Raw genomic sequence first — 17,427 nt, forward strand, 5'->3', positions numbered from 1 at the left:
AAAAAAAGTTAATTCCTGCATGAGGAGAGGCAAGAGTCTGGATGCATGTGAGGGTTGGCCCTGGCCACTGCAGACATGCAGTCCCTGGATGGTGAACCAAATTGTAATGCAGCCCTTGTGCTGAAAAGGGGAAAAGGATTTTCTCCAGTCTTCTGCAACTGGCAGTAGCTCTCCAAGGTTTTGGGCACCAATGTTGCCCAGCTCAATTACATATCGGCCTTTTAACTCTGTATTCTACCAAGGCAATTTTCTAGAATGTCTTTAAGGTTTTTTTGTTTGTTTGTTTTGTAGGGCATGCATACATATACCCTTTTCCAGTAAAGTTTGTAATTCTCTTTTCAGATGGCTATTCCTATGAGAAGGAAGCAATGGAAAAGTGGATCACCGAAAAAAGGCATTCCAGTCCCATGACAAATCTCCCTCTTCAGAGGCTTATACTTACCCCAAACAGAACTTTGAAAATGGCTATCAATCGCTGGTTGGAAACTCAGCCAAAATATAATGAAAAGTAGTCTCCCTAAACAGTATGATTGTTCTTTCAAACAAGTGGGAATGAAGCTGAAGGTAGGTGAATACAACAGTAAACATCTTTGTGCTGTGGCCTCTCACTGTACCTCTGTATAAATTTAGCCCCTTGATTTAATCTGATCAGAATTCAAATTGCTACCTAAGATAAAAAATATAACTTATAGGTGCAAGTATAAATCATGTTAAGCACGATCAAGTTAAAGTTAAAATTTTATAGTTATCTAGTAACTTCCATTGATACTTAATGACATGCATGTGGGACATCCACATGCACAGCATTGTGTCCCATTAATTTCAGTAGGAGAGCCAAGCATATGCTGGATTATGTTCAATAATAAATATAATTTAGAAATTATGCAGCTCCAACAATTAAGTATTTCATTTTGGGGCCTAATGAGAATTATTGGAATAAATCATTTTTAAAAATGACCTTTCATAGGCTCTTGTCTATATCATTTAAAAATATGCAAAGAACTTTGTCAACAAAAGTTTAATTTTGGAGCATACAGCTAAGTATACTGAGCACTGTAGGGCTTAGTATAAAGGATGAAAAGGCTGAAGAGTTTGCATGCCCTGATTAGATGTGGCATGGGTACTGGTCAGCAGTGAATGGCAGGATCATTTTGGCTAGGAGCCAACATTGACATCATGCTTGCTTAATTAGCAGTTGACTATTATATTCAGTGAAGCATGGTCCAAGAACTAAATGGCAAACTTCTCAAACTAAGGCTAATTAAATAAGCACATCATCTTCAGTGTTATTTTCTACAATTCTGATGTTCATAAATCAAGGGGCTTGGCTTCAAGGGGCTTGAAGATGCAGCCATGTGTATGCAGTAGGTACCTCAGTGAGGACTTCTGGAGAGCCAGCATTGTTAACAGTAGTATTTGGACATGTCAATAACTTTTTATGATATACCTTTGGTGCAGAGAGGTACCCATAGAATAAGGGTGTACTATAGGTCTTCAGATGCTGTTGCACTCCAACTCCCATGATCCTTGACCGTTAGCCATGCTGACTGTGGATGATGGAACATTTGGAGGGCCAGGTGGTTTCCTACCAAAACCTTATTGAAGTTGCATTAGTGATGACTGACTGGCACAACAGCTGGAGAAGGTAGATCAGTGAAAGGGTATGTATACTACCCAACCAGAAATTATATTAATAGTCTTTTATTTCATATGGGAAAATACAGTAGCTGTGCAAAAAATAGATCTACAGAACAAGAGAATAAAATAAGATTGTACAAATATCAAGATAAACAATAAATAAGCTAGAGTAGAGAATAACAATTCATTTTTTAAATTGCGAGTTTTTTTAAAAATCACACAAGAATGCTGTTATAATGTACCTACATACTGTACACATGGAAATCACTGTTAAAGGGCAACAGAATACTCCAAGCTTGTATAACTCCAACCTCACAGGAATGTCCTTACAAACTACCCATCTTGAAAACACCCTTGAAATTGAAAAGAAAGCTTTTTCCACTGTGAAACACTGAGGAAAGTATTAGATGTCGTTCCTATAAAGTAAATGCACATGCTATACTCCTCAGACATTTGTTGAGTGTTCTGTAAAAACGCTAGCAAAGCTTGTATTCCTCTTTATCCTCCATCTTGTACTGACATAGCACCTCAAAAGGTGTTTGAATAAACTATGTAAAGTGCTGTTATATGTTGTTAACATGTCATAATTATATACTCAGTGCAATAACCAGGATGTTGGACAAAATTCATGCAAAATATCCCGTAATTTACCTCCTAAATTGCAGTAATGAAAGTCAACCTCAGTTGCACATTGGCTGCTGAATGATTTGCACAGAGGTGATAGGTTTACACCTGAATCCTTTTGAAACTGGAATACTACTACTCAATCTTCCTGATAAAGAACATTCATGGACAGATTTGGATGTTCTGTGGATCCCACCACCTTGCAGGAATTAATTCATTTCAAGCAGTAACGGATATACATGGCTGTACAAAATAATTGTATTTGCCTTTCTCAAAAGGACTCAGCTTGATTTACTGACCAGTCTAGTTAAGCAGGCACGCCTGTTTAAATCCTCTCTTAGAAAAAACATATTCTCCTACATAAACAAATAGCTTCTTAACTCTATGGTGGCCACTCATCTCTTGATTAATAGTCACAGGCATGCTGTGGACAGTCTTAGCGTTAAAGAAGTGGCTGGATGATCTGGTTTCTGTTATGCACCCTGTAAAATATTAGTGATTAATATCAGTAACTTATATGCTACTATGCACTAAGTTTAACAACCAGGGAGATGGTTCATCACTATTATTAGTTTGTAATAAAATGGCTAGCATTATTCAGACATTAGATTCTACGAAAGATCGCTTTGGCTTTGTAGAAGTCACGTGACTCAAATGAATGTCTTTATTAAGCTGAGTGTGCTGTTTAGAGAGAGCTTCCTGGTACAAATGAGCCACAGGCTTACCTATCCTGCTATCTTGTGAGCAGGCAGATGCTTGGCACTGTAGTTCCTCTAGTTCTTTAGGCTGAGTTCCGTTCTGGATGCTCTCTCCTGGTATTGAAGAGCAAGCTGCAGGATTGCCATAGCTGCCTGCATGTTTGGCAGAGAACTGCTCACAGCTCAAAGTCAGTGTTGTTCCAGCACTTTTCAGGAACCCTTCTGCAGCTTGGCCATGCCAACTGCGATTTGATAGGTTTATCTGCTGCTGCTGTTGCTGCTGCTGCTGGAACCGCACAGTTTTATCCATGATCCCCATGAAGGGAGTATTCCGAGGCCTATGTTCTGCTGTTCCACTCTGACATTGACTACCTTTGCTTTCCTTGAGCCGAATATCTGGACCTTGCCCTTTTACACTCTCGCAGAAGCTGCTGCTTGAGGACAGGCTGCTTGTTGAGCTGGAAGCTACCATGCTAACAGAAAGCAGACCAGGACAGATAGGGTTTTGCTGCCTTAACTCACCAGTTCCTTGAGATTGTAATGGACCTATGTTTTCGATGTTTGCAGGAATGTGGATAGCTAGCCTCTCATGCGTTTTGGACTTACTCATGAAGGAATGAGGCGATCCTTTATCACTATGCTGCAAGTAGGGAACCTGGACTGCTGTCGGTCTTTCACCAAATACTGCTGAGCTGTTATTGCCCGTGGTGATATTTCCTGATAGTGTACTTGTCCCATCCAAATGCTGGCTTTTATTGTAGCTTGGATTTGTGAGGTGCCTGGAGGTCACAGGGCTTGGAGGAAGATATTGAAGAGGCTGAGTCTTTGTGCTGGACTGACTAGATCCAGTTCTCGCCACAGACTGGACGGAATTCAGGTGCTGGTTGGTTTTTACTATCTGTGCTTGTTTTGTGGGCTGCATAGTTAAGCCAGGCTCTCTCAGGTATTTACTGCCTGCTCTGTTTGGAGGGGATATGGGTCTAAATTTCTGCTGGCTGCCTTCCTGAGAGTTTCTGCTGCTTGATGTATTAGCCTGGGAAAGTGGCAGCCTCTGTCCAGATGGACCAGGCTCGTCTTCATGCAAAAGTTCCTCCTCTTCTATCTCTTCCAGACTGAAGTGATCCTGAACAAGAGCTTCCCCCTCATTGTCAGAGTCATTGCTCGGTTGGGCTGGCAGAGGACACTGCTGTTTTTGTTGCTGCGTTCTCTGGAGTTGTTTGCACTCCTCTTCAACACGAGCTAGCAGCCTCTTTATTTCTTGGTTTCCAGGGCACAACTTTATGGCTTCTCGCAAGTCACCAAGGGCTGCATGAAATTGCCTAAGAAGTTGGGGAGGAAACAAACACAAACATTTTCTCTATAAAAGATTACCTTTGGGGAAAAGTAGTATAGATGACAAAAATGCAAAAACTGTTTTTAGCAGAACTAAACGTGGTTACTTCATGGCCCTAGCTGGACGACTGCTCCCTTGCAAGCAATCTGATGCAAGCAGAAGGAATTGAATTTAAGCTGAACACCATAGACAAAGTGTTGGTCACAGTGGAATGATACTTGTTTGTGGCATTGTTAACAAAACCCACCACCTTGTGTAAAATTATCCTATTCCTGCCCCCCATTCTATCCAAAATTAGTGTTTAGATCATCGTGAAGTTACCCCCCCCCCCCAACAGAGGAGATCATTTAATAAATATCAATATTTGTCCTACAACTGCAACCCTTTCCTGGTATCCCACAAGACTGCAGTTTCCATTACCATAAATATAAACATATTGATTATGCAATTATCATAAAGAGAATATTACTATGAAATAAACTGTTGCTGCATGGCAACTGTTGGTACCTGCTGTTCCTCTTGGCTCTTGCTCTAGCATAATACGCTTCATAGGATGTGGGTTTGAGATCAAGTGCCTTGGTAGCAAACTCCTCTGCCATGCCAAAATCCTGCCGGAATAACCATAAAACAGTTTCAATTAAAAAATTACTGCAATGAAACATTACAGTGCAGAGGAACTCCCTCGCTCTTTCACTTTTGCACTGGGCAAGAGAGTCCTCATGGTATCATCCTAATCAAATTTCTGCTAACTGCTATTGAAATTTGTACTGCTGACATGTTTTGATGATGTGTAGTATTAATATTGCTTATTAACATCACTTTAAAAAAAAGTTTAGCACACACTGACTATGCAAGCACTCTTTAGCAGATCTATTCACCTAAAATTGGCATCATCAATTGTTCCTACAGTCTCCATGTAGTCAGTCACAATGCATAAAAACTTGGACAAAAGAACTTACATTTGTTTTTCTGCGGCACCTTGAGAGGTTTAGATATAAGGAAACTCTGAGCTCATTGAAAGCTTTCATTTCTTCTCCAAAACTCTCTCGAGGAAACTTCCGTAAGGCATACTGGTAACGCTGTGCTGCCTCTTTCATCTTCCCTTTCTGCAGGGTGAAGAGCATAGAAGTGTGACAATTTGATTCTTAAATGTTGCTTTCAAATGAAAAATAAACTGACTTGTTAACAGATGCCGCTGGCGAGAAGATTAACAAATTTGAATGTTGGATTTCATGGTTAAAAAAGAAGAGCAACATTTTATTCAGCTATTTCCCTATGTTAGACCGGCTCTTCTTTTGCCAATAGGACCTGCCCCTCCTGCCATAGCATATACAATGCATAACAGTTTCTTGAACTGGGACTTGGTGTGGAATGTATATCCTGGATACTAATCGTTTACTAGTCAATAATAAAACCTAGTGCCTGACTCTGTGTAAGCAAAGATTTGCCACATCGCATATATGGACCATGAGGGATATAGGTAAATGTATTATTGCAGAAAACACTAGTATAGTGTTCTAGTTTTTCATGAAATTTACCTCATGCCGCAGATTTATTTCTTTACAGTTTAGACAGTGTCCTGTCTTGCACATTACTGTTAAATAGCAGTAATACACAATCCCCTAATGTGCAACTTCCCAGTAAGATAATGCCAGAAACTACTTGGAATAAAATTTAAAGGAACTCAGAAGTAAGTCCTACTAAGTTCCAAGAGTTAGATCCAACAAAGTTGCCCTGTTCACACAGGAATTTCCACTTCTGCAACAGAACTCAGTGCATAATTGTCCCTAGTAAAGATCCACAAATCAGTAGCTTTATAGACATTGTGAGAAGGGCATTATATGAAGTATGGGAAAGGAGTAAAAAATCAGTAGTAACCAAAACACCATGGTGGCTGTCACCAATGGAATCTATGTCGGTTGGCTAACATACAAGGATTTAGTAGAGGAAACGTAGTGATCCGAAAATAAAGGACCTAAGTAAATTGAAACAGAAGGGAATAACCTGGCTGGAGTATTATCAATTAAAAGCCGCCCTTGAAAAGAATAAAAGAACCAAAGGATTTGACAAAAAAATATCCTATCTGGAGAAGGATATTTTATATAATAATCAAAAGACACTTTCTAAAATGTACAAACTACTTTTGAATTGGCAAAGAAAGGGGGAAGATATAAAAGAAATTACAGTAAAATGGGAGAGGGACCTGGGACATACGATCAAACCCAATATTTGGAACGAATTATGGACTAAAAATTTAAAATTCACGGCTTGTTTCCTTATAAGGGAAAATCTTATGAAAATGTACTGACTTGTTAAATATACCTGACCCCTGTACCTGACCCCTGTAAAACTTGTACAAATAAATAAATCAAACAATAACAAGTGCTGGCGATGTAAGGAACAGATAGGAACATACTACCATATGTGGTGGTCCTGTCTAGAGATACAAAGATTTTGGAATATAAGAGATTGATAAAAATTACAGTTAGTAAGAAACCGGAAGAATTTTTACTAGGAATAGTTTCAGATAATACTCCCAAAAACAAAACTAGGCTATTTATGTATGCAACGTCAGCAGCAAGGGTTATAGTGGCAAAACACTGGAAAGATAAAAATATACCCACTAAAGAGGAATGGGTAGTCAAATTGTGCGAGTACTTGGAGCTCGCAAAGCTGACAGATGCAATAAGAGATAAACCTTAAAAGTTGGTGAAAGAAGAATGGGAATGTTTAAATAATTATTTAGGGGACAAGGGCTCAGCAAGAAAGATCTGGCTATGTTTAGAATGATACCGCATAGAGAAATGCTCCCTGATACCAAGATGAGGGATTCCCTTTGGAATGCAGATAGAGTTAATTGATAAGAATAATGATCTGTTGTGAGCTTGACGGAAGTGTACAATAGATGAGATTTCCTGCTTTGGCTCATCTTCCTTTTTCTTTTTTTCTTTCCTCCCCCCCCCCCTTTTCTTTTATATTTCCCATAGTTGCTTATGTTCTGTGTCATGTACTTCAATATTTTTTGTAGGTTTTTTTCATTACTATTAAGGAATTTTCCTTTGTAATTTTTGGTTGTTTATATTTATATGTACCTGTTTAAGCAAAATAAAAGCTATTTTAAAAAAAAGACATTGAGTAAGTTAGGGGGTTCATGTGAATGTGTGTATGGACAGGAACTGGTAATGAGAGCTAAACCTGAGAGGAAGGGTCAGGGATAGCATACAGTATTTCCTTTCTTATTATTATAGTCTAGAACATTATGTTCTGTGGTGTGCACCTGAACAATTGTGGCGGCACCACTACATGAACAACCATCACAGTAAACAACTCTGTTCTACTTACACATGAAAGTTTGTTTTCCTTATTTACACCCTGCCTTTTCCTACATTCAGGATGATTTACAACTACAAATTATCATTTGCCCAAGATTACAATCATAAGCACACTTACATAGGAGTAATTACCATCCCTACATTTAAGTAAGCATGCATGGAACTGCAAGAGCAGTTTGGCACCTGAACCACTGGTGTCTGCCATCATGCAACAGTTCATAAAAAACTCAAATTCTTAAGGTTATAAGCAAAAGCAAGGATCCACTTACTTTGTACATCATGTTTCCTTCCTCAATTAGCTTTTGTAGTAGGATAATCAAAATATCAGGTTTCGAAGTAGCCATGGCCCATGCTGCATTTCCTGGAATTAGAAGGGTTAACATTTAATGTTATACTGGACTCTTCAAATGAAATTTAGCTGTGAACAACCAGATAGTTAATGATTTGGACTGAATTTCTCTTCTGTAACTGTGTCACTTAAATATAAATCAGTATTTATTGTGGCAGCACCTACACTTTAGAACTCCCTGCCTATTGATGCCAGGCAGGTGCCTTCACTATACTCTTTATCGTGCCTGCTAGAAATATTTTTGTTTAGACAAGCCTACCCAGATATGTAGAAGGTTGATTTCTGTTTTTAGTTTATTGAGGATTTTAATTTTTTTTAATGTTTTAAATAGTTACTTTAAACTATTTTACTGATCATTTTATTGTCTTATTTTTATAAACCACTGTTAGGTTTTTTAACAATCAAGTAGTGCATAAAATTTAGAAAATAAATAAATACATATTGTTTGTTTTTTAATAACTTGGAAGGATTTGTATATTGAAAGGTGAGCTATAAACAAGTGCAATAGAAAAATATTCTGTCTACGCTATGGCTGTTAATATTTCAACATCTCTTAAGTAAGCTTAAATTACTACAATTTAAAATAAAAACCAGTTTTGCTGGAAAATGTCAATGTTTTTAGATGGGCATTTTTATTCGCACTAAAATGAATTTATATATTATTAGGATACAATGGGACTTTTAATGTGGTGGTTTAAGAGTCAGCAATTGTTTTCTTCCCAAATAAACCCATTCTATTTGGCCAGTAAAAGTTATTTTCCACTAACCTAATTTGGCTCCTTTTCGAAGCAGTGTGACCACCACTGATGTATTTCGACATCCAATTGCTCTGTCCAATGGGCGCATCCCACTATTGTCAACATGTTCAATCACTGCACCCTTCTCTACCAAATACTGCACCTATAAATGATTAAACACAGAGAAATTACACTTAAAAATAAAAAAACATGTTTGTGGCAGTGGCTGCAACACACCAGGAACTTCTCTTGCACAAGCTCTACTGCAGTAATACACCCTTGAACTGCTCTTATTTCCAGCTGATGCAGACGTTCCTAATGGATTATGTCCATTCATATACTATCAATGTTTAAAGGCTTTTAGTGCAGCTCTTGAAATAAAAACAGTAAGAAAACACCACCTTCAAAGATACGCATAAATTCATACAGTTCAAGTTAATTCCTGAAATCTGGGAAATCTAGTACAGTTAACTTATAAAGGAACCTTTCAGAATAGCTTGGGGGGGGGCTCCTGCTTGGCCCCTTGGCAGTTGTGCTGTGTGTGGCAGAGTGCTCATTTCCAGCTGTGGCCATTCCTAAATAGAAATAGTCTGGTTGCAGAGATTCATGTTTTAGTAACTTCCCACTTAGATTTTTGCAGTTAGTGCAAAATGCAACCACTTAGGTTTTAGTTATGACATCAAAAGCCCACATACTTCCAGCTCTTAAAGATATGCACTGATAATTCCTTTGCTATCAAGGTTTGGTTTTCGCATATAGAGCAATAGCATTCCAGCTGTGCAACACACTTGCTGCCAAAAATAGCCTAGTGTTAATACAACTTCAGATGCCGGCTGAAGACTGTTCCTATGTTAAAAGATTTTTTGGTTTTTTTAAGTTGTAATGCTGGGACTATATAGTGGGAAACAGGTTCTTGGTGTGATAATTCAATATTTCCTTAGCATGGGTCTCACATGTTTAGCATTTTTCACATTATGATTTTAATTACCCCAACAAGTTACATTCTAGTCCAATTTAAATGCAGGCCGTTGGGAATCTATTCATTAAGTTGTAAGTGAGCACATGTGAGACTACAATGTAAATTATTGCTTATATAAGGTGCAAGGTAAGCCCAACTGATGGATCCTGTTCTACTTTGAGACAGAATCCATTTATAAGAGCTTTTAACTCTTAAACCAAAGATTTCTTACATTTCAAAATATATTAATACTTATCAGTGCTGAAACATCCCTTTACATCTCACAAATCTTGTTCGAGTCACAGCAGACTAATATAATTTATTAACACTAAGCAATGTTTTTCTGTGACAGTACTCAGTGATACTGAGCAACATCTTCCTCCCCGACACTCTCCTGCCCTGAGCAGCCATTTTGCGCTGGCACCCACAGTTAAGAGTTCCGGCACCTCATCATTTACCAAGAAAGTAAGGCAGTAGAAAAAGCCATATGCATCTATCCTAGATTTTTATAAGTTTTTTAAAAAATCCATTGTGAAAGATTTTATACTTTGACCAAGCATTGAATATTGCTCTTCGGCGGGCTTTAGGACCTGGCTCTCTTCCCGGGCTGCCAACTGTGCCTCCCTCCTGTACATTTGAACTTGGCGCGCGCGCGCGTTTAACTTTCCTGATGAGCGTTTCCTCACTCCCCGACGGAGGTGTGGTCAATCCTGCCTCATGTTCTCCCGCTGGCAGCGCGCCACCTGATCCCGATGCCTGGGACTCCTCCCCCCTACTGCACTCTGGGGGGGACGTGGGCCCGGATTTCCAACTGCTACTCTCTGAGTCCCCTCTGGCCCCTTCTTCCCGAGGTGTTCCCCTGGGCACTCCCCTTGCCCTGACCATGGGAGCTCCTTTCTGTGAATCGTCCGATTCACTGGAAAGACTCAGAGACCTCGGATCGCTGTCATCGCTGACATTTCCTTCGGACTCCTCCCCTTCACTCTCCATTTCCTCCTTATCCTGTGCCTCTGCTCCTGAACCCCTGACAGTTTGTTTAAAAGAAACTATTTAGAATCAAAATGATCCCCCACAGACTCTTTCTACACAGTGAAGAAGAACAGGTACCAAGCATTAGGTATCTCTTACATTTTTTTTTTAGAAAAATAGTTTTTTCTTGGTGAATCATCTCTAGTATTGCTCTCAAGTGCATGAAAAAGGGGGCTAGTTTGCTTAATTAGCATTCTAGTTGGCAAGATCTCAGTGCTCTGGCTTAGTTTCAGAATGTGAAAGCTTATAGCAAGCCCAGTATTTGACTTGACTTACAATATCCGAGTCTCCATAGAAAGCTGCTAAATCCAAGGGGGTTCTTCCATTCTTGTCTGTCTGGTCTATTGTGGCATCTTTCTCAACCAAATACTGGACCACACTCTTGTGTCCTTTGAGGCAAGCCCAACTCAGTGCTGTCAGGCCCTCCTTGTCCAGCAATGAAATGTCTGCACCTAAAACACAAACCAAAAATACCAGATTTTGAAGGGGAAGACTTAAAATATGCCCCACGTTAAGCCAAAAATTAAACACAGTGAAAAATTATTGAACTTTCTCTTCAATACTATTGAGATGATGTAATTTCAGCATTAACTCATAAAACTTGCATCAAGACACTTTCAATGTTGGGCTGTCAGGCTCACTTATCTATCTTAAAAGGCATGAAAAGTGAATAGGGCAAGTTAAAAGAAAAAAATCTTGAACAGTGCATTCGTTACCTTTGGAGATGAGAAATTCAACAGTGCTCAGATGTCCTTCACAAGAAGCTACCATGAGTGGTGTCCTGCCTTGCTTGTCACTTAAATTTATATCAGCTCCCTTTTCCAGCAGAAGTTTTGCAATCTGAAAAAAATGAGTATATTCCCATCACAGTACTGTAAAGTCACAACCTTAGAATAAATAATGGCAATATGTAACCTGATCCTTACAAGAGCAATTCACATTTCGACCATACTCCATACACAAGTCCCAATAACTGCAGGAGAATGCTTGTGGAGCATAAAACACATAGCTTCCTGGTTTTTTAGATTCATCTGTGTGGCTTTAACAGAGCAGCACTCAAGTCAGTACCGTATCTTTATTTGATCAACAAGACTCCTCACTGGGCCACTGTTTTCATAAGCAAATGTCCTAGGGATTAATAGCCTTTTCAAAACAGTTCAAAAAGGTCTGTTGCCATCTAAAGCAGAGATGGTGAACATGTGGTCTTTTAGCTGTCATTGGGACTACAGTTCCTATTATCCCTATCAGCCATGCTGTCTGGGTCTTATGGGACTTTGAATCCCACAACATCTGGAGGCCTGCAGGTTAGAGAAGTGTCCTTCATTTAACAAATTAAGCTGAAACTGGCCATTTTAATCATAAAGTTTCATCCCACCTGCCAATGTCCCTGGCGCACAGCACAAAAAAGGGGAGGGATCCCTCTCCTATTAGTTCTCATTACTAGAGCACCATGTTGAAGTAATAGTTCACATGCTTCCAGCTTTCCTCTCCCAGCAGCAGCAGTCAAAGCTAAAAAGAAATAAAAGGTTTTAGTTTATCAGAATTAAAGAGAAAACAAGTTTGAGAGAAGACATTAAGCTAAAAGCATTCTATGCATTCCTCCCGAGAGTTATCAGCAGTTAGTCCAACAACCAATAAATGTTTCCTCTTGTACAAAAAAACCCTCCTTGTATTCCCAGATACTAACATCCATTAAAATGACATGGTCCTGGATACTCAAAATTTTCCTACAGAGTCAAGAGTGGCAAGACGTCCTTTTAAAAATGTAAGAATAGCTCTCTTGAATCAGACCAAAGGACCATTGAGCATCCTTTTTTGCCACTGCCCAGGGCCACATGCCAGAGCAATGAATGCAAATTTTACCCTTGTACAGTAGGCTGCTTTGTGCATACACCCACCTATCCACTCCCTCTCTATTCTCCACCTAGGCAAACAAGAAGCAAGATCAGTTCAAGGATGCAATCCAGCCAGACAAACCCTTGAGAGCACGAAGCAGGGTCACTGGGAGTCTCAAGAGCCAGAAAGAGAGTCCCAGAAGACTACATCTGACCCCTGGGCCTGAGGTTCCCAGTCCCTGGGAAAGGCTGCAATATGCAAAAAATCCCCCTAACTGTAACCTGTAATGCTAGTTACAGCAATGGTTGAGAATTCCTTCTCTACTCTCACAACTGTTAAAAAAATAATGTAGGTCACAATCTGTCATGGATGCTTTAGTTTAGATTTTTGCACTGCAGGGTGTTGAACTAGATGGCCCTTGGGGTCATTTCCAACTCTACAATTCTATGATTCTACAATTCTAATCTCTTCGTTTCACTGTAACCCTAGCAGCAAAGGCAGTCATCTGCTGGTCCACAGGAAATAAGATTTTTGTTTAATGGCAACTGACACACAAGGTAGCACCATTAATTTAAGGATTAGGTTGAGCATATAGACCTAAACAAGCTGACAGTTTTGTTTTTGTTTTTAAACAGATTTTTTATAACTGCTGGGAATATAACACGAAGGTTATAGCTGTGTTATAAAAACAAAAAACAGCCCTGTGCCTTATCTCACTATCACCCACAGCTCCTGGGGTCACTTAAGATACAAAAAGCCAGTGTGTCTCAAGTATACCATATTCGGAAATAAGCAGGACTGAAGAATAGCCTGCAGTGGGCTTAAACAAACAAGATCCTCAGGAAAGCTATGTTAAGGAATGCTGACCAATCTGAAAAGGCCCATCTCTGATATGTCTAATGTACCCAACAATAGCTTGCCCCCGCTTCTAACTTTAAAAAGCAAAGGGGGCGAAAACTAAAGAGCATCACTACTAATGGAAAATGGAAAATATGAGGCTGGCCTACTATACCCTATAGGAAAACTAATATGATCTTTGGCAGATCTTTGGTCTATTGTTAAAGATGTTGAGGAAAGTGCTAACTGGGGAAGAGAAATTTTGGAAAACAGGGCAAACAATGGATGGAAATGTGTAACAATGTAAGGTGGCTAATACATTTTGCTGTGTGCAAGGTGATACTTCTAATGTGATTCTGTGCCATAGGCACTTTGTCTTTTGTGCATTGACATCTGTGTGAAGGATTTCTGTAAATCCAAAACACACAGTTTAGGAATATAGGAAACTGCCTTCTCCAGACTCTTAGCTCCATATTGTCTGCACTGACTGACAGGGACTCTCTGGTTTTCAGAAATGAGTCTTCCCCAGGGATTGAACATGGAATGTTTTTGCATGCAAAGCATCTGCTGCACCACTAAATGGCAGTCCCTTTCCAATCCTGGTCTATGATTAAAAATGTAAAGGGGGAGGGGAAACAGAGAGCTGCCTTCTGAAAAATATGTCCCCAGATTGCAAGGCACAAATCTGAATTTATCAAATTTTCAGGACTTGTAGACCATTTTTGACAACGTGACAATTCATCCTAAGCAGCTCTGCTTAACTATAGCAACCCTCAGCTAGCAATCTCTGCACTCAAAATGCCACTGTTGGGAGGGAAAGCGTTCTGTCCAAACTGCCAGAAGGAAATGGCAGCTCAAATGTGTAGCTAGGCATGAACAATCCACAGAACAAGGGGACTACTAGCATTATAAGTACAAGAGGGGAAAACAGGAATATGCCAACAAGAACAACCAGAGAATGTAGACGGGTACAGAGATAGAGTAAGGCAAGAGCGCAACAAAAGGAGAAAATGCAAAGGAGTCTACTCTGTATTAATGCATCAGAGACAAAGGGTGGCATCTAATGTTGCACAAAGGGTCGTCTTTGCGTGTCACTTTCTCCCTCCTCTTCCCAGTGCAGCTCATTGTAACCTCTTGTATGCTTTGGCCAGAAGGGTAAACTGTCACAGAAGGGGAGGGACAACACAGAAGCCTCCGAAAATGGCTTTATTTCTGCCTCCAAGAAAGAGGAGCATAAAGATACCCCACTTGGTGGTGTCCTTGTGCCCCCCCGAGAAACCCCCTTCTTTCTCATACATACATACCTGTTTCTCCCCACAGTGTGTCTGTTTCATTGATGTCAATTTTAGGCTCCTTTTCAATCCGCATCAGAAAATGAATCACCTACAAAGAGGAGGAAATTATCAATCAGCTACCATTTTAAAAAAGAAACCCATCAAGGAAGAACAAGCAATTACATAATTATGGACTTGATTTACCTTAGCACTCTGTTGGTGGTGCACAATACATTCGTAAACACAGTAAGTTTCAGCTAAGAAATTTATGGTATTTCAAACTATGCATTTAAGGTAATAGCACAAGTTGGCATAGGAGAGGCACTTTGTTATGTACAAGTCAGTTTCTCTTCAATGATCTAACAAGGATATATCCAGGTTCTATGGAATGGCAAACTTTGACTAAATGCCTGTATATATGGACATCTTCTGATTGCATCAATACTACTAGACTGTTTTGGATACAAATTAATTTTCTGTCTCACTCAAGAGATTAAATGAGTAAGAATGTGTTTCTGTCGGTTTCATTTTTTTTGTCGCAAATTATTTTAACAAGCCGTTACAAGACCCAAATGTGGTTGGGTAAATCAAGGAAAGTACACGCAAACAAAGCAAGGCAATTCCTATGAATCTTCTCAGAAATGTTTCTTTAACTACGCCCAGTAAACATTTCTAATGTTTCAACTGAAGCTGAGGAATATGAATGCATACTTCTTCCATACTCCATTTCTATGAAGAAAAACAGAGGCAATGTTTAAAATGTTGAATTGTAAAAAGGGGGGAATATTCCATTTATACAGGAATCCCAATCTGCCTTCATACTAGTATACAGTGCAGAATTTAACTCCCCCCCCCCAACCGCTTCAAAAATGGCAGTAAAACATAATGGAGGCGAATGTTTGCATGCCAAGATTAATTGCATAAACAATAAATACATTAAGAGAGCTGCTGCAGTCTTGTGAGGCAGATGGAAAACAGTACAAATGTGGTTTCAAGGAATAAACCATCTTTTTGTATTCTATTATGGCCATATAATCCTTTATAGCCACATTGTGGAGACAGAAATCCTACTAGCATTTTTCATCTTAAACAGAGCTGCACTTGGCACAAGTACAGAGTATGCTAAAGCTTACAGTATCATCTTGTCTCAAGTACATGGAGCAAAAAACACCACCAAGCAAGTTGGGACCTTTCAACTCCTAACCCCTTACAAGTAATCTTTTTTAGTAGCAACAAAGGAAAGAGAGATTGGGAAGTGGTGGTTTTTTCAAGAAAAAATGGTGCCGGAACTCACGATGAAATTGTTACAGTTAATTCACTGGGTGACTTGGTGCAGCCCTGAACAGATGCCACTTTGACAACAGGCACGATCACCGCCTGCAGAGGTGCTGAAAACTACAGCAAGCTGTCTCCCCAGCTGGTTTGGGGGTCGCCACTGGTTCTGGTGCAGGTCAAATAAATGTGCCCCCCCCCCTCATTCTCTTAAGATTCAGGCGGATGGCATGGGCAGCTCAGAAGGGCCCTCACTCAAACATGCGCACGTGCAACAGTAGAGGCCTGGCTGGAAAGCTTAAAGCCCGTTGCCACTACATGAAAGATGGATTGAAGAAAAGGAATTATGAACTGGCCCCACCCTGTATCATGGCCAGGAGCGGCCAGGAGTTAAGTGGAGTCATAGATCGGAGAAAAGTGTAGACTCGCACACACTTCCGTTTTGACTTATTTCATTTCGTTCATTTTGGGCTACTCAGAAGTATGTGAAGGCTATAAGTGGGAGGTGAGTGCCAGCCCGCAATGGCACACACCTGTGAAGTGTTGGAACTGAACTCCAGCGCTCTCCAGCTTAAAAAAAAAAAGCACTGTTGGAAAGTATATGGCAAGTGCCACGTAGTTTGTGTATTATAGTGTAAAGGGGTAGCTATTTTGTCTGATTTCCCAAAGAAAGTGACATTTTCCTGAGTGGCATGGTACAGCTATTCCCAGCTCTTTGGGAATAATACATGATGTCTCATTTGTTTGAAAAGTACTGCCTGATCGCAGTGAAATTTGATCTTTATTCATATACTTGCCTCATGTTAAATGGGCTTGTAGTAGCCTGACAGACTTTGTTATTTATTAATTAAATTTCTATACTGCCCTTCATCTGATGATCACAGGGCGGTTTACAATATAAAAACACAAAAATACACAGTATAATAACAAATAAAAGCAGTATCACCACCACCACACAGTTTAAAAGGCCATCACTTAAAATGTAGGTCTTTTTAATATCAATTGGAGAATAGCAGCGTAGAAACCATTGAATTATTCTAAACACTTTCAAGAAGAGAGGTGGAGCAAGCTACCTGACAATGTCCCATGCTTGAAGATGCTGTCAGAGCCTGCTGAAGTGCCTGTCGCTTTGTCAGTGAATTCTGCTGCTGGGAAGTGCTCCAATCCATGTTCAGCAGATATTCAAGAATATCAGAATGGCCCCTTAGGGCACTATGAACCAAAGCACACTGTCCCTTTTTATCCAAGTGATTGATCTAAAAGGGGAAGTGTAGGGAGAGAAAAAGAATATCATTCATGATAAGCAGACTCATTGCACATGCTGTTACACCAAAGCTTTTTACAAAGTACCAAATTGGCAGATTACTAATTTGGTGCTATTTAGTGTGATTCTGCATAACCATGTATTACCTAAAATCAAAGCAGATTCTGGTTTGTTTGTTTTTTAACTAAACCTAGGTAACGTATTTTAGTTATGTGTTCTAGAGTATTAAAGCACAGGGCACAAGGA

General features: G+C 39.7%; 2 protein-coding genes across 16 annotated transcripts in view; one reads left to right on the plus strand and one right to left on the minus strand.

Moving 5' to 3' along the window:
* WDSUB1 (WD repeat, sterile alpha motif and U-box domain containing 1) overlaps positions 1–17,427 on the plus strand; it is a 46,440-nt gene that overhangs the window by 25,928 nt on the left and 3,085 nt on the right. For 6 of the 12 annotated variants that reach the window (XM_083410885.1, XM_083410880.1, XM_083410881.1 and 3 more), the window contains one exon: positions 343–5,720. In XM_083410885.1, coding sequence (XP_083267011.1) covers positions 343–512 — 170 coding nt within the window. In that variant the 3' untranslated portion in view covers positions 513–5,720. Of the gene's footprint in view, positions 1–342; positions 6,119–7,421; positions 8,588–12,626; positions 12,883–14,691; positions 14,892–17,427 lie in introns of those variants that run through there. The other 6 variants (XR_014504382.1, XR_014504386.1, XR_014504385.1 and 3 more) reach the window with 4 other exon arrangements.
* The window catches only part of TANC1 (tetratricopeptide repeat, ankyrin repeat and coiled-coil containing 1), a 137,406-nt gene continuing 121,664 nt past the window's right edge, over positions 1,686–17,427 (minus strand). For all 4 annotated transcript variants that reach the window (XM_083405148.1, XM_083405150.1, XM_083405149.1 and 1 more), the window contains 10 exons: positions 16,991–17,173; positions 14,676–14,754; positions 12,074–12,207; positions 11,415–11,538; positions 10,975–11,150; positions 8,742–8,874; positions 7,895–7,986; positions 5,253–5,399; positions 4,801–4,901; positions 1,686–4,279 (listed from right to left, as the gene is read on the minus strand). In XM_083405148.1, the coding sequence (XP_083261274.1) occupies positions 2,860–4,279; positions 4,801–4,901; positions 5,253–5,399; positions 7,895–7,986; positions 8,742–8,874; positions 10,975–11,150; positions 11,415–11,538; positions 12,074–12,207; positions 14,676–14,754; positions 16,991–17,173 (2,589 nt within the window). In that variant the 3' untranslated portion in view covers positions 1,686–2,859. The remainder of the gene's footprint in view (positions 4,280–4,800; positions 4,902–5,252; positions 5,400–7,894; positions 7,987–8,741; positions 8,875–10,974; positions 11,151–11,414; positions 11,539–12,073; positions 12,208–14,675; positions 14,755–16,990; positions 17,174–17,427) is intronic.

This window comes from Podarcis tiliguerta, assembly GCF_965153285.1.
Source record: "Podarcis tiliguerta genome assembly, chromosome: 1".
Classification (NCBI taxonomy): domain Eukaryota; kingdom Metazoa; phylum Chordata; class Lepidosauria; order Squamata; family Lacertidae; genus Podarcis; species Podarcis tiliguerta.